The sequence below is a fragment of the Phoenix dactylifera genome, chromosome 7 (assembly GCF_051530095.1).
Source record: "Phoenix dactylifera cultivar Ajwa chromosome 7, Ajwa_hap1_PhDact_Kaust_v1.1, whole genome shotgun sequence".
In the NCBI taxonomy this organism is placed as follows: Eukaryota; Viridiplantae; Streptophyta; class Magnoliopsida; order Arecales; family Arecaceae; genus Phoenix; species Phoenix dactylifera.
The window spans coordinates 33,082,099-33,109,231 of NC_143196.1; the positions used below are offsets into that span (position 1 = coordinate 33,082,099).

Consider the following 27,133-nt stretch of genomic DNA (forward strand, 5'->3'; position numbering starts at 1 on the left):
CACTCCAGTGAGACGAAAGGGAAAAAAATTAGTTGAGGAGGCTTAGAAGCTTTATTCATGCTGATGTTGATATCATTATCTATCAGTGCATTAGAGTGTGAGAGAGCCACAACGAATCCTTCTTTCTCTTCAAATATAGAGAGAATTATTTCTAGCAACAACACTTTCTTTTGGACAGTGTCTTATCTTGATAATTTTCTCATGATGCTTGTCATCAATTTTTTGTATAGTTAAGCTACAACGGTACTACCATCCACATAATAGTTAATTCCGGCAATAAACTATTCATGTATAGCTTATTGTCTGAGTAACTGGTGACCAACTATGATCTCTTCAAGTCATAATTGATGGACCAAATTTTGGTCCATACAATCTTAATAACATATGCTAATGATTTCGAATTTAAAGGACAAAGCTGAGCAATTATTTTATAATTTTAGGCCTTTAGAATTTCAAATCTCTGTTCACCAAAAATGTTCTTTGCTTTGGATTTTACATCGACGCTGTGAAAATCTCGAGAAGAGCATGAGGCAAAACAGCGAGCATCATTAATATTTCTTCTTGCTATGTCAACAACAATTTGTATCCTACTCAATCATAGGTTGTCGCACAATAGTTAGGTTTAGAAACCTTGTCCATGAAGAACACTCCACCAAGGACTAAAATAAAATAATACAATAGGTATAATATAATACATTATTATTATTATATGATATCAAAACTATTATTATAAAAATATTGCTAAAATAAATTATTTTAATATTTTAAACTTAATAATATAATAGATAAATTCAAAAGTTTAATTGCATAATTATGGCACAAAAGATCAATTTAAACAATTATGACAATTTTTTAAAAAAATGTTATTTTTACCATAAAATAATCCTTTATTAAGACTTGAGCTTGAGTCTCTTAAGTGACAAACAATATTCTGATGTACTAAAGTTGAAATTTTTCCTAAAAATTCTAAATTAATTTTTTTTCTCTAATAGATTGTTTTCAATTTTTGTAAGAGTAAAAAAAAATATTTCAAAATTTCTATCGAACATCTTAAAATTACTCAATAGAAATTTTGATCCTTCAAAAAATATTTTTGGATTTCGGAGTCTTAATCCAATGCCTAAATGAAGATGGTTGACTTACTGTAGTGGGAGGGTCGATTGACAGGCTATAGTCGGAGGGTCAACTGATTTTTTTTTTTTTTGGGAACACGAACGTAAACGGCTGGCTTTGGAGTCGCTCCGAACCAAAGTATCAAACTTATCAAACGTTGTATCAGCCGTTATCACACGGCTTTTATCGACACCTGCCCGCGCGTCCGTAGATCCGTCCTCCATCTTCTCCGTTTTGTCCTGTAGCTAGCGTCCTCCTATAACGTCCGTTAAGAGACAGTCGGACGGTTCTGATCTAGTCCTTCTCCTTGATCTCTCGCCGTCCTCGGTCCTGACGTCAGTACCGGATCATCCGCCATTGGTCCACTGCCCAACGCACACCCGTCATGTACATCATTTCTCCCCCCATCATCTACCGTCCATTTTCAAACCAACGGTGATCAGAGCCGCCAGCCCAAGAAGAAAGCAGTGTGCAGGTGGGCGCCCCCCCACTTCGCGTTCGGTCCTCCCTGTCCCCTGACGTGTACCATCGGGTTATGATAATAAAGAAAGTCTCGCCGACGTGCCGATATGTTATTGGATGGTGTTTTGAATGCCAAATGTTGTAGTTAAGTACGTAACCTGTTCCGGCGGCATGTTGAAACTAAAGGTGAAAGCGACGCGCCTAGCTTCGATTTTTCCGTTGTTCTATTTACGGGAAACCCGTAAACTTGCTGATATTTACGACTTTTTTGCCATTTGAAAGCACATTTTTCATTCATGAGTGTGGGGTATTTTAGTCAATGTGACATGATTTAGAGTTCGGCAAAGCGCTGGGGAGTGTCGAGAGTCAACCGTCGTCCACAGTGGGAACGTCGAACCGCCGTCAAGCATAACGGACTCCGTCCCCTCTCCGTCAAATCCGTCCGTTACCTCTGCAACTCCAACGGCTTTCCCTTACTTACACCCGACACCGAGGCCCCTCCTCCTCGGAGCTCTTTAATGGCGACCAGAAACCCTAACCCTAACCCTATCTCTCGAAACCCTAGGTCCACCGTCCAGCCGGCGGTTCTCTAAGCCTTCTTCTCGTGCGGAGGACGGCAATGGCGGCGGCGGCGGCGGAGGCGGCGGAGCGGAAGGAGCGGAGCTTGTGGGAGGAGGCTCTGCGGAAGATGCTTCCCCCTGGAGCTCCGCTGCCCGACGAGGAACACCTCGACTACTCGATCGCCGTTGAGTACGACGGTCCCCCCGTCCCTTACGAGGTTCCCAAGATCGAGCCTTTGGACCTACGGAGCGCCTCTTCCAGCGCCTCCGCCGGCGACTTGCCGGCGCTCCCAAGGGGGCCCAGATTCAACCGCCTCCGGACCGGGGAGCCACGGGGGAGCCCGATGGAGAGCGCGCGATCGTCCTCCGTCGTCCAGTCCCAGCGAGGGTCGGCGGAGTCCGACGGCGGAGACACGTCCCGGTCCAGCCCTAGAGCTTCCTCGGCGCGCGACCCCAACTCTCTCTCCGGCTCTCCCCGGAGGCCCCGACCCGGGACCGTGACGTTTAATACCACGGTGGAGTCCGAGAAGGAGGATGACCTCTCCGGCGGCTCCCCAGCGGCTGCACCGCTGCCGGCGGCTCCGTCGAGGGAGAGGAGGAGGGGGGTCTGCAGCAGGTGCGGGAAAGGTAACATCTTGAAGGAGAGGGAGGCCTGTCTGGTCTGCGACGCGAGGTACTGCAGCAACTGTGTGCTGAAGGCTATGGGGTCCATGCCGGAAGGGAGGAAGTGTGTGAGCTGTATTGGCCGTCCGATCGATGAGTCGAAGAGGCCGAGCCTTGGTAAGTGTTCAAGGATGCTGTCTAAGTTGTGCAGTCCGTTGGAGGTCCGGCAGATCATGAAGGCAGAAAGGGAGTGCCCTGCAAACCAGCTCAGACCTGAGCAATTGATCGTCAATGGGCAGCCATTGAGGCAGGAAGAGCTCGATGAGATTTTGGGGTGTTCAATGCCGCCGCAGAAGTTGAGGCCCGGGAGGTACTGGTATGACAAAGATTCTGGGCTGTGGGGAAAGGTGACAACTCTTTAAGTCTATCTAAACCTTTTTGCATGCTTAATGAGCTACTTCGATGGTTAAAATTTAGTGCAGTATTAGAAATTGAATTGATAATGCAATGAGAGAAGCACATATACTCTTGTTTTTTGTGTAAGTGTTTTTAATTGCATGCAGTTTAGTTTATTTGAAACGGACAAGGATCAAGGTGGCTGATTATTCTCTATCTTTCAATAATTACTCAGAATGAGATGTGCATTATATTTATTTTTTGTGTTTATACCAAACTATAATTACTATGTAATAAGTGAAGAATAAGATTGTGGGGTGGGTGATAATTTGTTCTTAGGTCTCCATATATTATGGGAGCTTAGTTATTACTTTGATGCACCCTGTTACTTCTTCGTGGTTCTATTTTCTACTTACTGATTAACCATGCTTGCCCTGGCAACTATGTTTTCATTATTGATCTTGTTGCATTGCACTCGACAAGGAACTTGGTTGCTTGATTCTTTCTGTTGGTTTGGATTTTAGGAAGGTGAGAGACCTGATAGGATTATAAGTTCCAAGCTGAATGTGGGAGGGAAGCTAAGGCCAGATGCAAGCAATGGTAACACACAAGTTTTTATAAATGGGCGTGAGATCACCAAGTTAGAACTCAGGGTTTTGAAGGTATGGCTTTACTGTTTATCTTCATTTAATTTAAAATGGTTATTTAGTTCTCTAAATAAATGTTTGGATGTAATTATTTTCCCACTGTCTTCAAGTCAAATCAATATCTGCAAGATGCAATGTAACATTACTCGTATGTGCTGATGCAGCTTCTTTCACATAACAAGTGAAGCATTACATATTCCAGCCCGTTTGCTAAATTTAGGTGTTTTACTATAGTCTAGCATGTTTTCAAGTCAACGAGAAGGTGGATAATAAATAAGTACTATTGGTATGAGAAACATGTCTGATGCAACCGTTTAGATATCAGCATCCACACCATTCAAAAGCTAAATTTGCTTCTTAATCTGATGTTTGTATTTGTGACTGATGTTACAAAATTAATTTGTCAACTTGATTCAAGAAAATTGTAGGGTGATCAGAAATGTAAGCTAGATGTTATATTAATGAAAGGAATGATATCAGGGTTGAGTGCTATTTTTTTTTTTTTTGTGAAATAGAATACAACTAGTGTATAATCCAAGAAATGTGGGGTACCTTTTTTATTTCTTGTTTCAGCTGTTTTTAAAATGCAATATAGAAATATAATAAATTATAATAAATTGATGGCTTCAATAGCCAAATTTTTGTTGCATGTTAAGCAAGAAACTTTAATGATGGCCAAGTCGAAAGTCTCGTCAAATTTCTAAACTGACGTAGTAATATTAGTTTAGATAAGTATCAATTATATAAGTATAATTGGTACTTATATAATTGATACTTCACACTGATAACAGTAAGATACTCTATTATCTATCACTTATACTCATTTATCATGAAGGAAACAGATAATTTAATCCTCACTTAAAATAGATATCTAGTAACAAGTGATCATTTTAGGCCTATCTACATCTTGCATCAACTATAAGAGTAATTAACCGCCATTATTTTCTAGAAAATATAGTATTTTATTAATTTGGTATTTAAAATTACTATTATGATGACTATGATAATAGAATAGATAGCATTTCCTTAATCACCTTTCACTTGATAAAAAATATTATTTCTCAAACTATACAATTGTTTTTAGAGGAAAATTATTGCGAAAAAATGAACTTTGTAAAAATATTTTGTTAAAAAAATGATGCAAATGAAATTATGGTTGTTATGATATCAAAACCTTCTATTATAACAATAAATAATATGTTATAAGAGATTCATTTATCAAAATAAGAAATTTACATGTCAAGAAGAAGGTGTTAAGATTTTATAAAATTATTAAGAGCAGAAAATTTTTGATGAATATTATTAGTTTTATCAAGAATAGGGAGTTTGATGAATGATTGTAGTCATTTTAGATATATATAAAAGACTATCCAAAATAAAGAACCATATTAATTAATAATGCTACTTATTATCCAAATTAAAGAATCATATTTAATAAGAGCGCTACGTATTATGCAAAAAATAAAGAAATGTATTAATAACATTATTAATATGGGCATCCACGTGGTGCATAGAGAGCCTTTATTGTAGTTATATATAATAGATGTATGCATCAAAAGGTAATGAGTAGAAAACTCAGAAGCATTAAATTTGTAGGGTTGATAGGAAAATAGGGTCCTGAACCCAGAAGTGGATTGAAGACCTACGTTTTGATTTTTTAAAGGTTCCAAGAATGTGGGCCTTAATGTTCTCCAAAAGTTTCATCAGCATGCAATGATAGAAAAATGCTCCATGAGTATGTTTTAACTTCATAATCCATGCAGCAAAGTTTAAAATCTCAGTGCCTCTACCTGCCAAAATTGTCCCAACCTAGCTGGGACGCCTGTTCTTTCTTTGTTTTGGAGACCTGGGCCTTGTCTTGGTGCTGAAATCCTGCCGGGCCAGGATGGTACCGGTGGTAACACACCATTCTAGCACATTTAAAACCTTGCTGTGCGGCAATATTGTCGAGAACTTCATTTATAATTACATTAATGGACATGCAAGTTCCCTACTATAATCCATATATAACAATTGTTAGTGCTTTAATTAAGCTAGTGATTGCAACAATTCATGCTTCCTTGTGTGCATCTTGCTTGTACGCTTGCACATCATGCTTGTCCATATAATTCATTTATAGAGTGTAGCTTTGTTCATTTATCTATGCATTTGTGCTAGTAAGGGATTCAAGTAGGTGTCACTAGCTTGACACTCCAAGAGTCAACAACAAAGTCAGAGGACAGGAGTAACATTTCGTGAGAGAGAAATAATGTAACGAGTGCAAATATGAGTCAAAAACATCAACAGAAATGATCATTGAATCACCATTGCAATCTCAGTCCAGAAGGCTTAAATATACTGCAAAACAATTTCTGGCCATTTTCAAGCAAACCTAGCTTGTAGAAGAAGAAGAAGAGGAGAGCCCGTCTTGGATGTCTTGTTTCACTGTATGTCCACTATGTCATGATTTATTCTTCCATCATTTACTTAAATGCTTCTTTTTATTATTGCTTCGTCTTCATTGCATGAGGCACACAATTTCTAGGTGCTCAATGTGACATGTTATGCTGTGTTCATTTAGAGGACCTGGGCCACCTGGCAAATAAGCTCCTTTCTTTTTCAAGTGGTTTAGGCATTTTTAGTTCTCATTCATTCTTTTCCTCTTAAGCCTACTTCAATAAAACCATACCCTATGAGTTAAATATTTCTTGAAAGAAGATTTATGACAGTTTTAACTGGCTTTTGATTCAGTTGGCCAATGTGCAATGTCCACGAGATACTCATTTCTGGGTATATGATGATGGTTCATATGAGGAAGAGGGACAGAATAACATAAGAGGAAAGATTTGGGAAAAGGTACTCCTTCATTTGTCGGTAAAATGACTTTATAAGATTGGTCGTTGATGCATTACATGTTGATCATGGATTAGTTCATTGAACAGTTGATTTGTGGTATTTGCTAGTCAGGCTTCAACTCGGCTGATATGTTCATTGTTCTCGTTGCCTACCCCTCCTGGAAATCATCCTGGATCAAAAGAAGATGCATCTACATTTTCAGGCAGGTCTGTGCCAGAGTATCTGGAGCAAAAGAGAGTCCAGAAACTTTTGTTACTTGGGCTAGAAGGATCAGGAACCAGCACTATCTTTAAACAGGTATGCCTGCGCAATCCTCGTTTGTTCATCTATGTTTTTCTCTAGTCACGGAAATCATGAAATTTTCTCATAACTCCATTAGTGGACAAGATTCCCATCCTTTATCATAAATATGTTGGAATCTTGTGTAAGTTGAAGACTGAAGAATGATAAATTTGTCATAAATTAAAGATTCCCATCATTAGCCATAAATTTATCATAAAAATGCTATTATTATGTGCATGATAAAGTGATATTGGAATATTGTGTCAGTTAAAGACTGAAGAATTTGTTCGCCTGTTTCTTGTTAGTTGTCAACTTGTCAAGCCTGTTTGGATGTTGGAAGATCTTATCAGTCTGATAAGATCTTCTGGCAAGGCCTCCCTCTTGAAAAAACCATCGGCTCCTAGCGGCGGAAATAGATGAGAGGCAGTTAGTGGTGGAAACTAATCCTAATTCTCAGGGATAATTAGTTACTTCTCTGAGGTGATTTATCTTATCCCTAAAATTTAAAGATAAGATCTTCCGGCAAGGCCTCCCTCTTGAAAAAACTATCGGCTCCTAGCGGCGGAAATAGATGAGAGGCAGTTAGTGGTGGAAACTAATCCTAATTCTCAGGGATAATTAGTTACTTCTCTGAGGTGATTTATCTTATCCCTAAAATTTAAAGATACTCCACCTTCTTGATCTCTTCCAAGGATCTCATTTGCACTGTACTTTAAATAACAAGGCCCTGCTGGAAGTTTTTAGCAACTGTCAAGATCTTCCAACATCCAAACAGGCCTGTCATGAATATCATGGCAATTAGAAGTATGGTATTGATCATGGAAGCCCTTAGAAAGAATGGACTATATCATGGTGTGCCTGTCTGGCCAACTGTCAAAGAATAACTTTTCTTCAACTCTTTATATATCTTAAGCTTCTGTGGACCCTTTCTATTTACTGATGTGTTATCTACATATATAATAGCTAAAAATTACTGGCTATGTTAGTCCAGAATTATGATTGCCTTCATGTTTCAGCTGCACTCTTAATGTTCTGTCATAAGCTCTGGTTGACTTTTTCATTTGTGTTGCAGAAGAATATAAATTGCGCAATTAGATGCATTGTATTTGTAAAGATGTGCCTAGTTTAGTATGCAATTTTTTAAATCTTGATGCAAGTTCATTTAGTATTATGTATTATCTGTCATCTTTCTAAGGAATGTTGGTTTTTATCATTCTTGGTGTCTCAAAAGTTATAACTTATTTTCTCATTATATAGGCAAAATTCTTGTATGGAAACAAGTTCACTCCAGAGGAAATGCTAGACATGAAGCTCATGATTCAAAGCAACCTGTACAAATATCTCAGCACATTACTTGAGGGTCGAGAGCGATTTGAGGATGAGTCTTTAGAGGAGAAAAAATCTCTTGCTCTGCATGCCGAGAAGTCTATCCAAGGTTTGGGCTAACATTTCGCCCTTGTGCACATGTTAGCTATGTAATTCTTTGTTTATTTATAGTCCATTTCACCAGATTGCTCTTTTATCCTATTAGACTTTCCATGTTCGTTTTCAATTAATATTGGTCTTTTTTGCTTGACAATGTCATTATGGGGTTGATGTTTTATGAATTATTCCATTTATATCATTTCTTTTTATCTTTATTCTGAATTTTCTGCACAATTTGGACATTTAGGATTCGTTTTATATTACCACTACAGTGTATTCTTCATAATCATGACACTTTGATCTTTTTAAAGTTTTCTCAATTAATGTCACTGCTGTACTTGCAATACTAGCTTGCTTGCCTCTCCGCTGCATGAATATTGCACAAGCTTAAATCTTGTTATAAATACCTTAACTAAAATGCCATATTCCACCCATCTGTGGCTGGGATACTGAACAAACTTTTATTCTTATCAAGAGCTACCTCCTTTGTCAACTCAACACCCCCCCCCCCCCCCCCCAAAAAAAAAATTTATATTTTGTTATGCTTTCTCTTACTCCTCTTTGACGCCCTTACATATAAATCAAAGTACTTTTCCAAGGTCCTTTAAGATTATTGGTGCACATTCCAACACCTTGCAAGTTAATTCTCTATGACTTTGACCTCAAATCTACCACACAGCCATTTTAACTTCCGCACCATTGTGATGTTAAATTTATTTGCCTAAACTCTTTCTTAGAGTTCCTGTCTATAGAACAGTACTGGAATGACCATCTTTCTTCAATATTTCCTGCGAGTCTCTTACCATTTGAGAGACAACATTCTAGTTTTTGTTCTCCGCTTCATTCATTGCTAAATCTATATACATCTGCCGCATTTCTCTATTCTTCTATATGAAAGATCCAAGCAAGTGAAAGTGACTCAACTAAAGCATCTGTTGGACAAGAATTGTTATTGGGACCTCCCTCGTTTTTTCCCACCAAATTTTCATTCTTCAGACTCCATTTATGACCTGTATTCTTGCTTTCCTCCATGATATAAGTTGCATTGAACCTATTCTCTTTTTATCATTTAACAACATATTATCTACAATCAACATATATAATAATATCCAGTGTCACATGGGCTTTTGTTTCCAGCTCGAAGAATGCATGTTGAGCACATATCAATTAGTTGGATGCATATTAAATGATTGCAAATTTTAAGGATAAGTTGGCATTGAACACTTATACCAATGAGTCCAACTTGCATTGCAAATTAAGAAATTGGTTTTGTTATTAGTGAAGCTTCATCAAGGATGGAGGTATTGAAAAACCTTTGTAAAATGTCATACACCTTGTATCCTCAAGACCTGGATTTAGGATATGAGGAACTAGAATTTTGATAGTGATACCATTAATAAGATGTATAGTAACTAACCATTTCGTTTTTTTGAAGCTTTTAGAGTAGAAAATATACCTACCTTTACCTATGATGAAATAAAATTAACAAACTTATTTATCATAATTATACTTGTGACTAGTTCCTTGGATCTGCTGCTTCATCTGTCGTCATCTATTTGCTTAATTCTTTCACATTTCAAAATAAGCATTAAATGAATTCTGATCTTTAAAATATTTCAAAAGTGACATCATGAATTGATAAATCACTACTATGACATATGTTAAGTGTTAACTTAAGTGTTAACAACAGAGAAACATATTCTCAATTTTATATGAAGGATGAACCACCATCTATATTACCTTAAAAATTTACTATTTATTACTTTGTTACTCTTTGTCCCTGCATAGCCTTGTGCCACTTAGTTATGCATTTGATTCGACTCTAGTGTCCTTGTCCATGCAAACAACTGGTCTCCTTAATGTTTGCCATGTTTTTCAGAGGCCTACATCGAGGCTCAAAAAGTTCACACCTTGAAGCTTGGCTAGGAAGAGATGATATAAAGCTAATGTTTGTATACTGACTTGATTTTGATATTCAAATATCATAGTCTTGAAGGCACTCATTGTAATCTATCATAATTTACTTGTACCATGCACATTTAATTTTTTTTCAAAATTACTTATTTTAATCTCAGCCAGCAGTTTGATAATAATGCTAGTTATATATGTAAGCTATCCTTGCTCCATGTCATCAAGTAAAATATTTATTTCGAGAACTTACCATTGTTTTTGAAGTCCACTGCATATTTTGGTGGATCATTATGTACTTTATGAGCAGAGACATATATTTTCTTAAATATCCTCATATTTTAAGTTGCAAGCTGTGAGGGGATTATGCCAGAATATTTACATGATACAATGAAGTAAAACATTTGATGTGAAATGAAATCAGGGGAAGGAAGAGTTGAGGAAAGTAACAAATGCATATACTCAATCAATCAAAGGTTGAAACATTTTTCTGATTGGCTGCTGGAAATTATGGCTATGGGAGATCTGGATGCCTTTTTTCCTGCTGCAACGCGTGAGTATGCCCCTGTAGTGGAGGAGGTTTGGAAAGATCCTGCTATTCAAGAGACATACAAGAGAAGAAACGAATTACATTTTCTTCCTGATGTTGCAAGTTACTTCTTAGACCGGGTATGTTTCAACTGAGCCTTTTAGTGCATTCTTTGTTACAGAAATAAATTTCAATCAACTTTTCTTTAGCTTATTATAACTATTGAATGTTTAATTTTGAATTATATTGCCAATATGCATTTGCAATTCTACTAACTTTTTCTTTGCTTATTGTGGTTGCAGAACTACATGTTGCTATCATTTTATGAATTTTTCATGTCTACTTCTCTTTAAGCTAGCATCAGGATTATGTTTCTAATAGAAAAATGATACCAACAGGATCTCCATTTTATATGTTTTTAACTGAAGCAAAATGAATTGCATATGTTCGAATCAAGGTTTTAAGCACTGGTGGATGCTGGAAAGTGTCAGCTGGCGCTACTGTTTCTGAGCCAATACCAGCACCTGCACCAGCAATCACCCTTAATGTAGAAAGTCTTTTCATTTTAGAAGTTCATTTATTTTTCAAAGTTCGTGCCTTGTAACTACTAGAGATCATGTTTATGTATGTAGGTAGGGTATTCTCTACCTTCATGTTTAGAATTTTTTCCCCTAAATTCAATAAGTAAACAGAAGAAGATACTGAAGCATGTTAGCCAAATCGGTTATAGTCATGCTCCATTTTGTTGCTATGCATGATCATATTGTCAAAGAAGCAAAAACAATTATTCTACTAGTTAAACATGTTGTTCTAATGCGTAATTTTGTCCTATGCATGACTACGACTGAAGGCAACAATTTTCCAAAAAGAATCTACCTTGCACTCAAAATGGGTTCAGGAAGCAACACTGATAATGAATACTGTAACTTATTCAGGAAAGCTCTACAAACTAAAGGAATCTGATGGCCAGAAAAGGAAGGTGCAAATTAGAAAGAAAATAAATAAAAAATCTATCATGTCAAGGAAAATGTTGATACTGCTTGGCTGAGAGTATTGATGTTGTCATCTGTCGTCCATTATCTGCACTCTGTTACTGTAAGATATTTTGAACACCCATTCCCAACCTTAGACTGGATCATCAAATATGCTTCTCTCTTTCATATCTTTATGAGTTCCTCTTTTAAGTGATAATGCATGATCAGAATGCATTCATGCATCGGCAAAGATGTCAGGAACAAAAGTTTGATGATCATGTCCTGATTGAGAATACAATTGTTTGCAGGCTATTGAAATATCGAGCAATGAATATGAACCTACTGAGAAGGACATCCTATATGCTGAAGGAGTCACCCAGTGCAATGGCCTTGCTTTTGTCGAGTTCTCTTTGGATGACCGGGGTCTAATGTCTGAGCTGTACAGTGAGAAGTTTGATTGTCCTCCCCCCTCAATGAAGTAAGCCATCTTGTCTTCATTTTACTCCAATTCTGTTAGATCAACTGACATGAAAATTATGTTTTGACAATAACATTCGCCTTGACCAATTATATGTGACATTTGATTGGAGATTCAAATAAATTAGATTTTCTTAGATGGCTCATTACCATAGTTTACCTAGTAAAGGTCCTTAACGTTCAACTAGGTCCCAATTAATGAACAGCTGCAACAATCCTTTAATATCAGCCCTGTGAAGTGGACATCTGGAACTCCTGGGGGCTGTTGCTCTCAGAATTCCCTAAGGCTATGGTTCAAAATAATATTACTCTGGAGAATGTAGGCTTTGCTTTAAGTTTAAATCCATATCTTTCTTTATTCAGGTATCAGCTGCTCCGAGTAAATTCCAAAGGATTGAGTGAAGGCTGCAAATGGTTGGAAATGTTTGAAGATGTCCGTGCCGTGATCTTTTGCGTCTCTCTAAGTGACTATGACCAAATGTGGTCTCGAGGCTCAGCTCCACTCGGCAACAAAATGATGGCAAGCAAAGAACTCTTTGAGAGTGTAGTGAGGCACCCTTCTTTTAGAGAGACTCCTTTTGTGCTCCTACTAAACAAGTATGACACCTTCGAGGAGAAGATCAACAGGGTACCATTAACAGTGTGCGAGTGGTTTGCAGACTTTAGTCCAGTAAAGCCACACAACACTAACCAGTCATTGGCCAGCCATGCATACTACTTCATTGCAGTGAAATTTAAGGATCTATATGCCTCAATCAGCGGCCGGAAGCTATTTGTATTTCAGACGAAGGCTCTCGAGTGCAATACTGTTGATGAGGCATTCAAATACATTAGGGAGGTCCTGAAATGGGATGATATGAAGGATGAAAATATTTTTGGGATCCTCGATGAGTCATTTTACAGCACCGATGCAAGCTCTTCTCCATACCTTAGGCAACTATGATATGCTTTAACTCTTTCTGTGGGTGGAGTTAATTCAACAGCCTAGTGATTCAGGAGCTGACCTGTATCTCAGAAGCCCAGATCTGTAACTGGGGTTTAACCTTTTTATGTCAGACATGGAATGGGTGCCATGTAATGGTGGGGTGATGTATGGTGACGGGGAAATGCTGTAATCTATCTACTGAGGGTGCATAATTGGCTGACTGGTTGCTGTATATTAGTGCATAACTTACATTGAGGTATAATTACAGCGTTTGCATTGCTTCATCCCATGAGAGGACATTTTTGTGGCCTTTGGTGAACCTTTTCGATTTGTCTGAAATGGTTGATACTAGAAGATACAATACGAAGTACTCAGGTATCCATTGTGCAGAGAGCCCCTCATTAAAGCCGTCAACCCTCTTATCCAGTCATCTGTAATGTACTTTTAGCAGTCTCAAAAATAAAATTGTTGAAAAGATTAAATCATATAACTGTAGTTCATGAAACTACTATCAATATTTACTCGCAGATGTAGTTGTAAGCATTTTAATTTCGACTAAAGTGGAGCTACGATGGTTTATCAGGTCATGGTGACCAGCTATTCTCATAGCAGAAAGCCTGATGAGGGAATTAGCAGCACCCCGCAACACCAGAGCTTGGAAGGGTAACTGGCAAGCTTAATTGGCTCTAGACGCCTATACTGGTATTGCCACAATTTACATGGAGGGTTGGATTAAGTGGAGGTCCAGAATATTGTCGATGCTGATCAAGGTGAAATCACCAACTTGTTCATGGTAACAATATTTTTGGAATAATTATAACTTCTGTCCACAAGCCAGATAACCGTATTATTCGAGAATTATTCAACTATGCATGAATTGTATAGGATTAGATTACTCACAAATGTCATGCTTAGGATTATGAAAGGGAATTCTGGAAAAAGGAAAAAAGTTTTATTATTTGCGACTTCAATATGCTTTCTTTCTCCTTTTTGTAAGAATAGGATGTTTCCTCACCATCAGATAAATGCCTTCAACCACTGTCATGCTGGCGTATTTGTCTTAATCAAGCTTGCATGGTCTTAATAGTATAATTTACAGGAGTTCTAAATATCAATGACACAAATTTGTCAAAAGAATTTCAAAACTTACAGTTTTATAAGAAAACGTGCACAATCTGGATACTTCTTGAACAATTCTTGAATAAATTTACTCATTTTTCAATTGACAGACCAATAGCGTCGGCGGGTGGCAACAGGGGCCAAACATTTCTGTTTTATGGTGCAAAAACACCACATTCTCTAACAAAGGAAAAAAAATACCCATCAAATTTGCAGATGAAAAAAATAATTTAGTCTTTAAAGCAAAATCCCCTATAATTTTGCCACTGTTTCCCTATTTTTCATTTTGATCTTCTCAGCCTTCTCTGTACACGGTTAAAGTAATTGGTATATTAGGACACAAGGCTACGTTTCTTATTGATATCTTTTTCTGGTCCAACATTGTGGAACTCTTGGTGAACTTTCCATATCTCCCCTGCTGTGTGTGTGTGTGTGTGAGAGAGAGACTCTCCATATCTTTTTTCTTGCTTCTGAAAATCCCTGTTCAATAGCATTAAAGGCAAAATTATGCTCCCTATAGCTCTTAATGGAAAACAGGCACGAAAAACTTTACCCCCATAGTCGACAGCAGGGAATGGAAAATTTTACATTACACACCCTGTTTTAGATAGCAGGGTAACTGATGCAAGCTATAACCGACCCAAACAGAGTTTACATTATGATACTGTTAATTGTACATGTACAGCAGCCGGATGCTGCATTACACATTGGCTCAAAGTGACAGTGGAGAATTATAACGTCAAAGGAGACTGGAACCTGATAAAAGTTTCGTAATTTCACTTGACTATCGTGGATATCTTTTCCACTTACCGAACCTTCAAGGCGTCATCCGCAGACCATGCATGGATCTCAAAGAAAACCATTGCGGCTTCAGGAAGTCTAGTGGCGTGGTCCAGAATTGTATCTCATGAAATGCAGCACTTGTTCTTGAGCGGAGTTTCAGGAGTCTGACACTAGGAACTCGGCAACTGCCTGATAGAGCTGCGCTTCCTCAAATGGCTTGGAGACGTAACCATCCATACCACATTTCAGACACTCTTCATATGTTGCTTGGATGACATCGGCTGTCATGGCTAGGATCGGCAGGTGCCATTCAGTCCTCGAAGAACCTTCCTCTGGAACAGTTCCTGCTCTGATCCTAATCTTTTCAGTTGCCTTACTCTCCATCGAGCGTATCTGCCGAGTTGCCTCAAACCTGTTAAAAACAGGAACACACATTTCTCATGGATTTCATTCCTTATGTGGAGAAACCGATGGATATAGATGTCATGAGTAACATTAAGAAATTTTTCTTTACAGGACATCTGCTACTTGTGCAAGATCACAGGAAATTCTTTTTGTCAACATCCATTAGCACTGGTGTTAAATACGAATTGTCAGCAAAGGATGGCATTTGATTGCTAACAAACCAGATTTTGAAAGAAAAATAAAATGGTCAAATCGAGAGACAGAAATAGTTGCAGGAAAGTTACCTAGAGTTCCTGATAGTTCAGCCTCTAAGAAACTTGATATAGATACATTATTCTAAAAAGAAAAGAAAAACTTATTCAAAAAAAAAAACACATTTGCAACAGTACTACATTAGCAAGAAAAAATTATCATTTCACTGCAAGGGCCCGATGCTGAGTCAATATAATATAACACTTAGGAGTTAAAGTGCCAAAACCTACAGTCAAGTGTCCTTCCATGAAAAATACCAAGCAGTGCTAAAAAATGCCGCTTCTGCTGTGTCAATTCTGGCACTTCAAAAAGCACCAATTTAAAGTGTCAAGACAACACTACTTGTGTTATGCTCCACCTCGCCTGAGAGTTTTCGCATGATCGCAGTCAGACCTGGGCCATTTATAGCATGCTGAACCATTTTTCCCATCTAAGATGCTTGCATAAGGGTGCATAATATGGCGTACTTCTGACCTATGTTTGTGTGCATAAGAGGTTGTTGGAAGGGTTTTCTAGAGAAGTATAACCTATTTGACGGAATTGATCAATGGATAACTGATTATCCATAGTGTGTTGCCAACAATTATTTAGTTGATTTAGTTTCTATTTTGGAACAACTACAGAAAGAGAATAATTTTCATATCAAAGTTTACCGTCTCGGTACCGCACCCCATACCGGTGCCACACTAGCACAGTATCAGTACGATACGAAATTTTTTTGGCGTACCGAGTGTCGGTACGCTATCCGTATCAGAAACCGGTACCGAACTGGTATGGTATAGTACGGTATGCCCCGTACCGCCCGGTTTGGGCCGGTACGGCATACCATGGTTCATATACAAGACATACTTACCCACAGATAGCTTGACTAATCATCACTGTTTATGCCAACATGCATCATGCTTGTTGAGCAAGTTACTCCTTGTACATTTATAGACTCTTCACTATGTTAACACAGAGATGGTGGTGCTACCCTAGCTATGTATTCTTATGGCCATGGAACATTTGGCAAGCAACGGTGGAACAAAAATTATACAACCAACAAGAGTCTAAAAGAACCCGTTAATACCTTATGATAAGAAGGTCAATAATTTTATGCTATGAAGACCAATTATAATGGTTGTCTTCTTGCATAAGCAGTTAGCTTGAATTTTAATAGTGATTAGGAATTATTTGACATTGGAGAAAGCAATGTCGAGTATTAAGATCAATAATTTGGTTCTAACAAGGAAGAATGGCATTTTAAAGATGCCAATGCTTAACCTTAGTTTACATGGCTCTTTATCATTGCTCTGAACTAAAAAGAAATGGTCTAGCATTGGATTTGTGAAGAAGCGAAAATTATCGGAAACTCGATATTTCAGCTAGAACAAAGAGGCTTCCTCTGCTCTACCTCTACACCCTGTGCAAAACATCATTCTTCTCTCACAAATCAAGGAGAATAGGCATGGTAAGAAAGACTACCCCCATTTCTGCTCTTTTCCTTTTCTTCTTCTTCCTTTGTTCTTTTTTCTACCCATTGCCTCCTATCATTATTTCACATATAAATGTCTTTCTTTCACCTTTCTATCTGCTATTTTGTAGTTACAGAGTTGATACTTGTTGTCTTTTGTGAGGTTAGATACTTTACTCATCAGCCTCACCTTTACACTACCCTCTTTGATCTAGACAATCTATGTTTTTTTTCCTTCAAAAAAGGTTATTGCTACAGTGGATTGTCACCAAAGAAATCGAGGAAAAACTTTGTTTGTTCTCTAGTCGGTTCTTTTCAATGCCTACAATATTTGGCTTTCATACTGCCACCTATTTGTGGTTGCAGTTTGACAAGTTGCTGGTCTTCCAAAATTTATAAGATCACCATTGACAAGCATCACATTTTGTGAAAATGCACAGTGATGCTTGGCCTAGGGGCAGTTCAAACAGGCATTGCTATCCCTCTTGAGGATTACACATGAATAGGTGCCCGACATATCTACCCATAAAGACAGGGAAAAGATGTGGTAGACTAATTTCATTGGTGCTCTCAAGGAGAAAAAAATATATTCACTTTAAAATATCTAGCTCTTTCCAATTTAAAAGTATACAAAAAGATTTGGAGACAGAGTTCAAAGAACATCAATATTGATGGGAATAAATGCTTAAGGGTTCCTCATGTCTGTTCCAACCACTAGGAACCGTTCAAATATAACTTTGCCTTTAAAAGACACTAATCTGGTAATATTGGAGCAAAATTATCAAAATCTGTAAAGGGCAGGTGTAAAAATTTTCATAATTAAGTAGAGAACCTGCAATGCATTTGTGTCAATATAAAAACAGCTGTTTACATACCCGTCCATCTCTGGCATTTGAACATCCATAAAGCAGGCATCAAACTTGTGGGGCACTTGGAGGAGAGAGAGAGCATCCTTGCCACTTTCAGCACACTCCACCTTTGCCCCGTATTTTTTCAGGACACCTGCAGCAACTCTGAGATTCACCTTATTATCATCAACCACTAATATATTCTTTCCATCTAGCAGACCATCAAGGGAAGCTGATCCTTTGGGCGTATCTCTAGTTTGCTGTTTCCCCATTCCTAGCACTTGCTGAAAGCATGCGGCCACTGTGCTTGCTCTTAGAGGCTTCATGATCACAGTGTCAAAATCCGATGCAGCCTTTGTTTTATCAGATTCAGAAGTCACAAGAAGGACCACCTTGAGTATTTCAGTGACGCAGCCATTCTCTTTCCATTGTAATAGTTGATTGCACAAGCAAACATCCACTTTAGTATCCCATGAATCATGCTCAATTAGCAAAATGCATGGTTGTTTGCTATCTGTACTGTAGAAATAACAAGAGTATTATGGTAAGGGGAGACCTAAACAACCCATACTGCAAACAAAAAATAATCAATGCAATAGGAAAACAGATAAGTAGAATGGCCTATGAAGTTTGCAAGACTCTGTTTTTTCTTTCGATAAATCTGATTTTCTTTTTTGGGTCAACAAAAGAAAATTTACAGAGAAAAAAATGGTGGGATCATTCATATGTGCAGAAGACTTTCAGTACTGAATGAATGGAAAAACAGGATAACAAATTCCATGGCACCTAGGTTGTATTTTAGAAGGGAGAAAATTAGTGAATGTTGTCAACAGAAATAATGAAAAGTAGAATCTCATCATATAAAAAAAGAGAACCACCCAAATGCCACCCAGCTGTGTATGTGTGCATGCAGATGTAATTTACATGAGAGACATACTAAGTAAAGTCCACAATGATAACTACCAACAACCATAGAGAGATTACCAAGATCTCAAGCAACCATTTTGTCCTTGCACTGCATTAAGCGCCGCATTGATGCTACCAACACATTCAACACTTATGCCCAACCTTTGTAGATGGTATCTTGTTACAGCACCTCTAACTGGTCTTCTATCAACTAAAATTGCTCTTATTCCTCTAAAACAGGTAGGTAGAGCCTCAGAAAGAGCTCTCTTTGTATCACCACCTGCACTCTTGTCACATCTTCGGAGGACAGCAGTGAAAGTGAATGTGCTTCCAATATGAGGGCGACTTACAAAATTTATTTGCCCACCCATCAGTTCAACCAGACACTTACTGATGCTCAAGCCAATACCAGTTCCTCCATAATTCCTGGAGGTCGAGCTGTCAGCCTGCATAAAAGGTGTGAAAACTCGATTCTGGGCATGAAATGGGATCCCTATCCCAGTATCCTCTACAGTTACCATGAGAGTTACTTTGTCAGCATAATTGTCATATGGCATCCCATTATCAGATGGACGAGGCAAGGTATGCTCATGAGAAAGTAACATTCTAAAATTTTCCCAACTGTTTCTACTGTCAGCGGCTTCTAAACCACTTAAAGTATCAAATACAGTACTGGTGGATGTAATTTTGGCTTCACCTGAATGCCCATTCAAGCCTGTTTCAACTTTTGCATCTATGACCATATTTGAATGCTCAGCCAGATGAACTTGGACAAAAATGTGGCCACGTTCAGTAAACTGTGACATTGAAAATAAATAATTGATTAGCTGTTGTAAATTACCTTTTCTTAGTTACTAGAAGACTGGATTCGGCAATGGCCCTAATGATGAGTATAACTTGATATCACAGTTTCTGTGTCCATAACCTTGATATGAAATCATAGATCTTGGTATGCTGAGCTCTAAACTTCATAATAGAGAGGGATAAAAAAGAGTATCCAATGATATTGCTATAAAAACACGGCATACTTACTTTGACTGAATTTCCCACAAGATTTGTGATTATTTGACGAAATCTCCCTGGGTCACCCATAAGAATTTCGGGAACTCTGTCAGAAACATATACAGCGAGCTGCAGTTTGCAAAAGAAGCATCATAACTGGAAAGGTCAGAATCCATGAAAGGGAAAAAAAATAAAGAAACCCTATACCGACTCAAAAAGATACTTTTGACGAGCATTAATAATATAATGAAAATACATAGACTAAAGATGCAAACCTAAGCAACAACAAAAGCAGTAGGGAAACGAATCGAAATGATAACTACTATGATCATCACACTGGTCATGCATGTGGTATTTGACAACTAGCATAGCGGTAAAGCTCACCTCAATCCCCTTCTCTCTCGATTTTGCAGAAAACAAAGATATTACATCATCTAGGATTGATCGCAGGTCAAATGGCACTGACTCTATCTCTAACTTGCCAGCTTCAATTTTTGCCCGGTCAAGCACTTCATTAATCAATGATATCAATGCCTTCCCACAGACTTGAGCAGTTTGGGCATAATCCTTTTGGGTTAGATTTAGGTTGGTATCTAGAAGCATGTCTAGCATCCCTGGTATAAAAGATGACAGTAGTCAGCTTTCAGGTTATGAAGGGTTTTATTTGTCTATCCACAAAAGTAGAACCCAGTCATAGGCGGAACTAGAGATTACCTAGCACACCATTCATAGGAGTTCTGATTTCATGAGAAACTGTTGCAAGAAACTATCATTATGGAAACAAAACGATGATTTAGGTCAAATCATATGGTTCACTGATTGCACAATGATATTAAACAAAATATTAAACCTGAGATTTAGCAACATCTGCAGCCTCTGCCTGTTTTTTTAGCTCCTCCATTTTTCGACAATCTTCCTTAACATTGTCATAGCGATTCCAAGCAGCATATAATATATATCCTGCTAGCATGCAGATCACAAAGACACCAGAAGGGGTGGTAATGGCAGACAATGGAATGGGAGGCTTCTTACTATACCTAGTCAACGAACCGCAAGGTATGAGTCCATAAGGAAATGTAAGATCAACCTTGTATCTCAATATATGATCTAGGTATGCTTACCTGCATTCCATTTGGTGCCTCCGAAATGGATCCCCAAAATCAAGCATGCTGACGTGTGACAATGACATATAACCATCAGGGAATTGGGATCCATACATGACCAAGGGCTCGGAAGTGTTAGTGACATCATACACATTTACCATAATATCCTGATTTCCAGCAAGCTGCCTCAGCAAGTTTTCCACAAGTGATTCAACATCAAAAGCTCCTCCAAGATATCTAGTTTTGAAGGGATATATCAATTATGAACAGTTGAAACAAAGGAAACAACACTTTTTCAAAATGAAAGAGATACTTAACAAGTAGAAAATTTTAATGAGTACCAGTTTGTAGGCGCTCATACTTGTTATCAGCACGATAGAGAGAAAATGGGCACTATTCTCAATAACCTTGGCTCATACTACTTGTTGGTGAAAGGTTTAGTTCTTACCATGTTGAAATCTCAACTTAATCTTTAGATGAAATAGTAAAGGGAAGTAGACTAAAATAAAACTTTTCTCTAAAAGGTACCTTGCAAACCAGCTTCTTTACAGAAAATTAATTACTAGGACACATATTTGCTTGCGATAATGATGTGTTGATTTCTCCAGCCCTGTTTGTTAAATTTCTAAGATATTGCATTCAGTAGATTCTACCAAATAAGTTATTGGCATCAAGCAATAATGTCTGAATTGGATTAGAAAGAAAAATAGTGGAAACTGGGTTAACATTTACTAGTGGTAGAATCCAGAGTTTGGAAAATCTAACATCCTGGAAATAAATCTTAACAGGTCATCCAACCATTATGGCCAATCAACTGATATAATTCGACACCCCGCCCCTCCAACCAAAAAAAAAAAAAAACAATAATTTTTTCATGAAATTGTTAAGCCTAATATAGCAAAAATGCATCAGTAGGCAAATCCAGTTATAAAAGGGAAGGAATTGTGGCCTCCCGAATTGGACAAAAAAGAATCAAGAGTTGGGGCGTGCTTTATAGTTTAATTCCTGAAAATCTAAAAGCTGGAGTATACTGATAGAATTATTTTTTTCTTCTTGACCTTGAGCTAATTCATCACAACTAGGAGAAGACATCCAGTAAGCAAACGACATGGGTTTCAGGGTAATGATGCAAACTGTACTCATATTCTATAAGATGATATTTCATGGGCCTTTTTTGTGTTTCTATCTGATAAACCACGATCCAAAGCTGAATCGTTCATATATACAGACAGGTTCAATCCACAAATCAAGAGAAGGTAAAAGTATATATGGCCATACATTGGAATAGATCTAAGCAGAATGCTCACCCTGCAGTTGCTTCTACACATTCTTCTACCATTGCATCAGCAGGAAGACCCGAGCGATATACCGGAAATGTTAAGACCACACCCAGATGATTGGATCCCAGCAGTCTGAATGGGCTTGTAAGAACAGCTTTGCCAGTAGCCCTGGCCCTTAAGATATTTTCTCGATCCTCCTGCAATGTAAGCAGGACATAATGTAACACTATCAAAAAGATAGCAACGTGAGAAGTCAAGAAAAGAAGCCCTCTAAATTGTCAACAAACCTCTCCAGACATCATGTCAAGAGCTTCAATATAGGATATGGTCTCCTGAGAATATATCACAGGCGCATACTCATCTTGAACTGGCGATGGCTCTCGTTTCATAGTCTTGATCATCCACCCTTGCTGACTTTCAAATAACTCTCTTTCAGAATGAACAACCCGTTGAGCATATGCCACTCCACTCAACAATGGCCGCTCGAATGCCGTCCTCGCTGTATAATCTGCAAATGTCTCCTGAAAGCAAACTCTGATCAGGAAAATACCAGCCAACTCAAAAGTTGGCATACAAAACAGAGGAATCAAAAAAAAAAAAAATGGTAAGCAAAGAGCACTGAGAATATAGAGCTGGACCAAAGATCTAAGGAATTAATTTAAAAACAATAATACTTCAAGGGAAAACTAAACAATTTGAATCAGAAAGTAACTGCAATGAAGAAACCATATTAAAAGAACGACAATTGCAGATGACGTTCATCTCTAGCTTGGCAATCCCAAGAGAGAAAATTCAAACAAGATCAGACCTAAAGTACCACCATAACAAGAAAGAAAACAATGACCGTGTCTATGTATCACCATTTAAATTTATCAAAGAGAAAACCATAAACAATTCATGGAAGGAAAGAAGTTTATAATGGAAGAAGGCAAATCTAATGAATGCAAAGAATGTGAAAAGATGAAAAGAACTTGATAGATAAATATGAACTAATCTATCACAGCATAGCTCTATCTCTCCCACCTGATCGAGGGCGGGCGGGTGCTTCTGGTAGTGGAAGGTGGAGACGAGGATGGCGAGGGCGTGGACATGGTTGACGCTCACTGCAAACTGGTCCTGCAACATCCTTGCGCGCTCCTCGCACATGCTCACGAGGGACTCCTCAGCCTTCCTCATGCTCACTCTCCCGAGGTACCAATGGAGTCCCACCCATATCCCCACAGAGGCTGCCACCCACAGCACCACCATCGCCTTGCGGTTCAGCCACCACTTCCGCTCCCCTGCCGCCATCTCCGCCATTAAACCCGCAGCAAGAGCTTTCAACCCTTCTCCCTCCCTTTCTCCCCCACTTCATACCAAGTAAAAATCCCAGCTTTTTTTTTTTTAATTCCTTCCTCTTTCTCTTCCCAGAAGGAATAAACAGGGGGCAAGTCCGTGACTTCTTCTCCACTCTCTCTCCACTCTTTCAACTGAGAATTAACAAGGGAAAACGTATGAATGAAAGAGAGGACGGAAAGAGTACTACAAAAGAAACAAGATGGGAAAGGAGAGCTCACGAATTCCAAAGCGAGGGATCAGTGGGCAAAGACTCCGGCCTTCTCTTCGTCTGCTATCGCTGCCAAGGCATCAAAGCTTGGGGGTGTGAGGACAAGACCGCAGCTTGTTCCCTTGCGCTCAAATCAAAGAAGAGGGAGGAGAACTGGAACAGCGAAGCAGAGGAGGAGAAAAGGTGGCAAGGAGACATGTCGATCGGTCTCCTTTTTTTTTTTTTCCTGGGTGGGATGGATGAATATTCGAGACAACTCGCTTTCCCGAATGCGACTGAATCGAATTCGTGGATTTCGCCAGATACGCGGCAATTAAACTATTCGGATCATCTCGCTATTATGATCTCTAAATCTCCACCCCCAGGCCCACCAATAGATTTTTTATTACTATATTCTCTTTCGCCTTCTTTAGTTCTTCCCTCTCTCCTTTCTCCGTATTCGGGTCAACAGAAGGGGAAAAATTCGGGCCTTCTATCTCCTTCTACTGCTACTCCAGCTCGATCACAAACTAGGAACACACCGATCAGAGATCTGAGTTCAAGGAAAAAACCCTCGTTTTTCCTTTTTTTTCCCCCTTCTCTTTTGTCATCGGTTCAAGCGAAAATGCCGAATTTTTTGTCATTCTCCACGATCCAAAATCTCTTTTTTGAAGCTTCTAATGACCAAATTGCTTTATTTCTTTCCGTAACTCAAATTTTTAGGGTTCTAAAGAGATATTCGGATCCGAACATATGAAACCGAGGTACAGGGTTTCATTTCTCCAACTTTCGATTTCTAAGGGTTTTGCGGCACCTGTTAGGGCTTAGGAGAGAGAACTCGGATTACTGGATCTCTCCTTGTCTCGATTCAATTCCTTTATGGCGGGAGGGGGATGGAGACCAGGAGTTACGGTTAGGGTTCTCAAGAGCTAGGGTTATACGCTTAGGTTTATTATTATTATTATTATTATTATTATTTATTAAGTACAACAATGCTTAAGCTGCTCTAACGGAGGTGCAGCTAGCAAAATCAAGAGTAGGAAGATGACAAAGCAATGGAGAAGCGGATCTCGGTCTGTCCCAAAGATCTCTTTGGAATGCTAAGCCACACCATCCAATAGATATCATAGAGCAGGGGTTCCCATGTCCTCTCTGCCTCTCTTTCTAATTCCAGCCGATCATCATTGCTGAGTCTCTCTCAAGAAAAATACGTTTAAAAATACGTTTCGTCCTCAACATTCTCGCATAGATGATGCTCTCTCTCATATTGTCCTGAGCTCTATCTTACCGTTGTCAAACTAGCTGTGCTTCGCCCTCCGATAATGATGAACTTAGGGTCATGACTCCTGATTATAAAATCAATACCTACTCTATCCCCATCAACGGATGATACCATCAAAATTTGGGTGGGGGTCTTGAGAGACGGGTGTGACAGCCCCACGAGCTATAAACGTACCATAATACCCCCACCTAACGGTTGCCTTTCTCGTGGCCGCCCTTAAAAGGAAGGGGTATTTTCGTCCATCTCAAGCACGGGAAAGTCGAAACGGATGGCACACGGACGGAGTGGCTGTCGGCGGCCATATGTACACTCCACCAGGATTATATTATTAAATATTGACAATTAATGATTAAAATATCACTTTTATTTGTCTGGTAAATACGTTGGTTTTTTTTCCTTTAATTTTTCTTTCATCTCCTGCGGTTGGCAACTGATTTAATCATGAATTAATTGAATCACAAGCAAGTTCTTAATCAAGAATTAAATCAGTTCAATTCAATTGCAAGTAAAAAGAGACACGTATTCCAGGCTTTTAAAAATATAAAATAATATTATATAATAATTTGAATCATAGTTGTTTCTCTTGTGGATTATTCTTTTGATTTTTTTTTATATATTTTAATCCTCCACATTTTTCAGAAATGTAGTTGAATTAATCTTTGTATATTGCAAATGTTATCTTTATTCCAAGACATGCAAATGCTTTCTCATATTTTAAAATATATTTTATCAATATATATATATATATATATACACACACCACGAATTAAGGTATATATATTTTTTTAAAAAATAAGAACAACAGTGAGAGAATACTAACCAAATGATTATTGTTAGTGGCTTTAATTATGTTATCTTGTCAGAGGGCTAATAATTGCCTAAACCAACTTTTTGGAACGGATTAGTTTAATACGCCATTGTGGCCTTACAAGGACAAAGACTAAAGTAATGCAATCAAAATTAAAGACAATCTGGCAAAATACCTAGTAATGTTATACTAAACGGTACATCTAGTTTAATAAAAAAAATGAAATAGTACATGTACATGTTGCTAAATATTAATACAGTACAGTACTATATTTCTAAAGGTGTTGAACATCAAATAAAGCTCATTATTCTCTCAAAAATAACAAAATAATATCTAAAATTAATTCCTACATCAATAACCGATTTAGTATATTTTGTCAGGATATAAAGGACAGATCAATCATCATGATAAAAACCGTAGATGGGAGTTTCATGATAAGCCTCCAGCTCCATTCCGGTCTTCTAGGGGTAGGCTTGAGGCAATGGTCCAACTCAGAAGACTGTAAGCTCACAAGGTGTTATTTTGTGAAAGGTTCTGGTGGATCAGTCAGACCTTCAAGGGGAGAGGTACTCACATGCCATGATGGTTGGTTGTAAAATTGTGAAAGATAAATGACATATGATAAGGTTTTACTTGTTGTCATGATCCTCATGGAGTTTACTTAGATCCATCTTTAAATATCTTTTTGAGAAAAATCCATCTTCAATAACAAGATCCTCTTAGATACTAATGACCGATATATATATATTGCTAAGATGGGCAATTCACGCTGTTTTAATATAAATTTATCTAAAAAAAATCAAAAAATGCTATATTTGTTTTAAAGACATCAATTATAATGGCACCGCTATTCATATAAAAAAATATTAAAAGCTATAACTTCTCATTTCATAAATATATTTTAATTTTTAGCTAGTACACTTTACTTGTTCCTCTATCTTAAGTAAAAATTAAATTAATTAAAATATTTTATTTAAAAAATAAAACTTAAAAAGCATCTAAAAAATAAAAGCAGGACAAGTTTTACGACTAACGAATTTGCAAAGAACATGTTCAAATGCTGAAGTAGTTTGCATTGTTCTTGATCAAATAAGTGTGGATGATTAAACTTTTGAAATTGAGACGGCAAATGAAGTGGTGCTGTTGGTGTGTAGCAGATGAGAGCTCACTTGCTTCCACCTTGGTCTAGTCTGGAGGGCTGCCCTTCAAAACAAATTGCAAGGTTAATATG

General features: G+C 38.0%; 2 protein-coding genes across 3 annotated transcripts; one reads left to right on the forward strand and one right to left on the reverse strand.

The window, feature by feature from the left end:
• Positions 1–1,938: 1,938 nt before the first annotated feature.
• LOC103696689 (extra-large guanine nucleotide-binding protein 3-like) lies at positions 1,939–13,420 on the forward strand. The gene is made up of 8 exons (XM_008778377.5): positions 1,939–3,145; positions 3,659–3,796; positions 6,512–6,616; positions 6,728–6,913; positions 8,156–8,333; positions 10,656–10,900; positions 12,043–12,212; positions 12,575–13,420. The coding sequence occupies exons 1-8, from the start codon at positions 2,195–2,197 to the stop codon at positions 13,152–13,154; spliced, it is 2,553 nt and encodes an 850-aa protein (XP_008776599.3). The 5' UTR covers positions 1,939–2,194; the 3' UTR covers positions 13,155–13,420.
• A 1,358-nt stretch (positions 13,421–14,778) lies between these two features.
• LOC103696690 (putative histidine kinase 4) lies at positions 14,779–24,696 on the reverse strand. Of its 2 annotated transcripts, XM_008778378.5 has the most exons (12): positions 23,844–24,696; positions 23,311–23,756; positions 22,575–22,808; positions 22,315–22,484; positions 21,026–21,244; positions 20,755–20,941; positions 20,619–20,670; positions 20,289–20,518; positions 19,935–20,033; positions 18,981–19,699; positions 18,024–18,515; positions 14,779–15,450 (listed from the first exon to the last, which is right to left on the reverse strand). In XM_008778378.5, exons 2-12 carry the CDS (start codon positions 23,584–23,586, stop codon positions 15,195–15,197), a joined length of 2,934 nt encoding a protein of 977 aa, XP_008776600.3. In that variant the 5' UTR covers positions 23,587–23,756; positions 23,844–24,696; the 3' UTR covers positions 14,779–15,194. The 2 variants fall into 2 exon arrangements, with proteins under 2 accessions (XP_008776600.3, XP_088557919.1); XM_088701793.1 differs by lacking the exons at positions 20,289–20,518; positions 20,619–20,670.
• Positions 24,697–27,133: the final 2,437 nt, after the last annotated feature.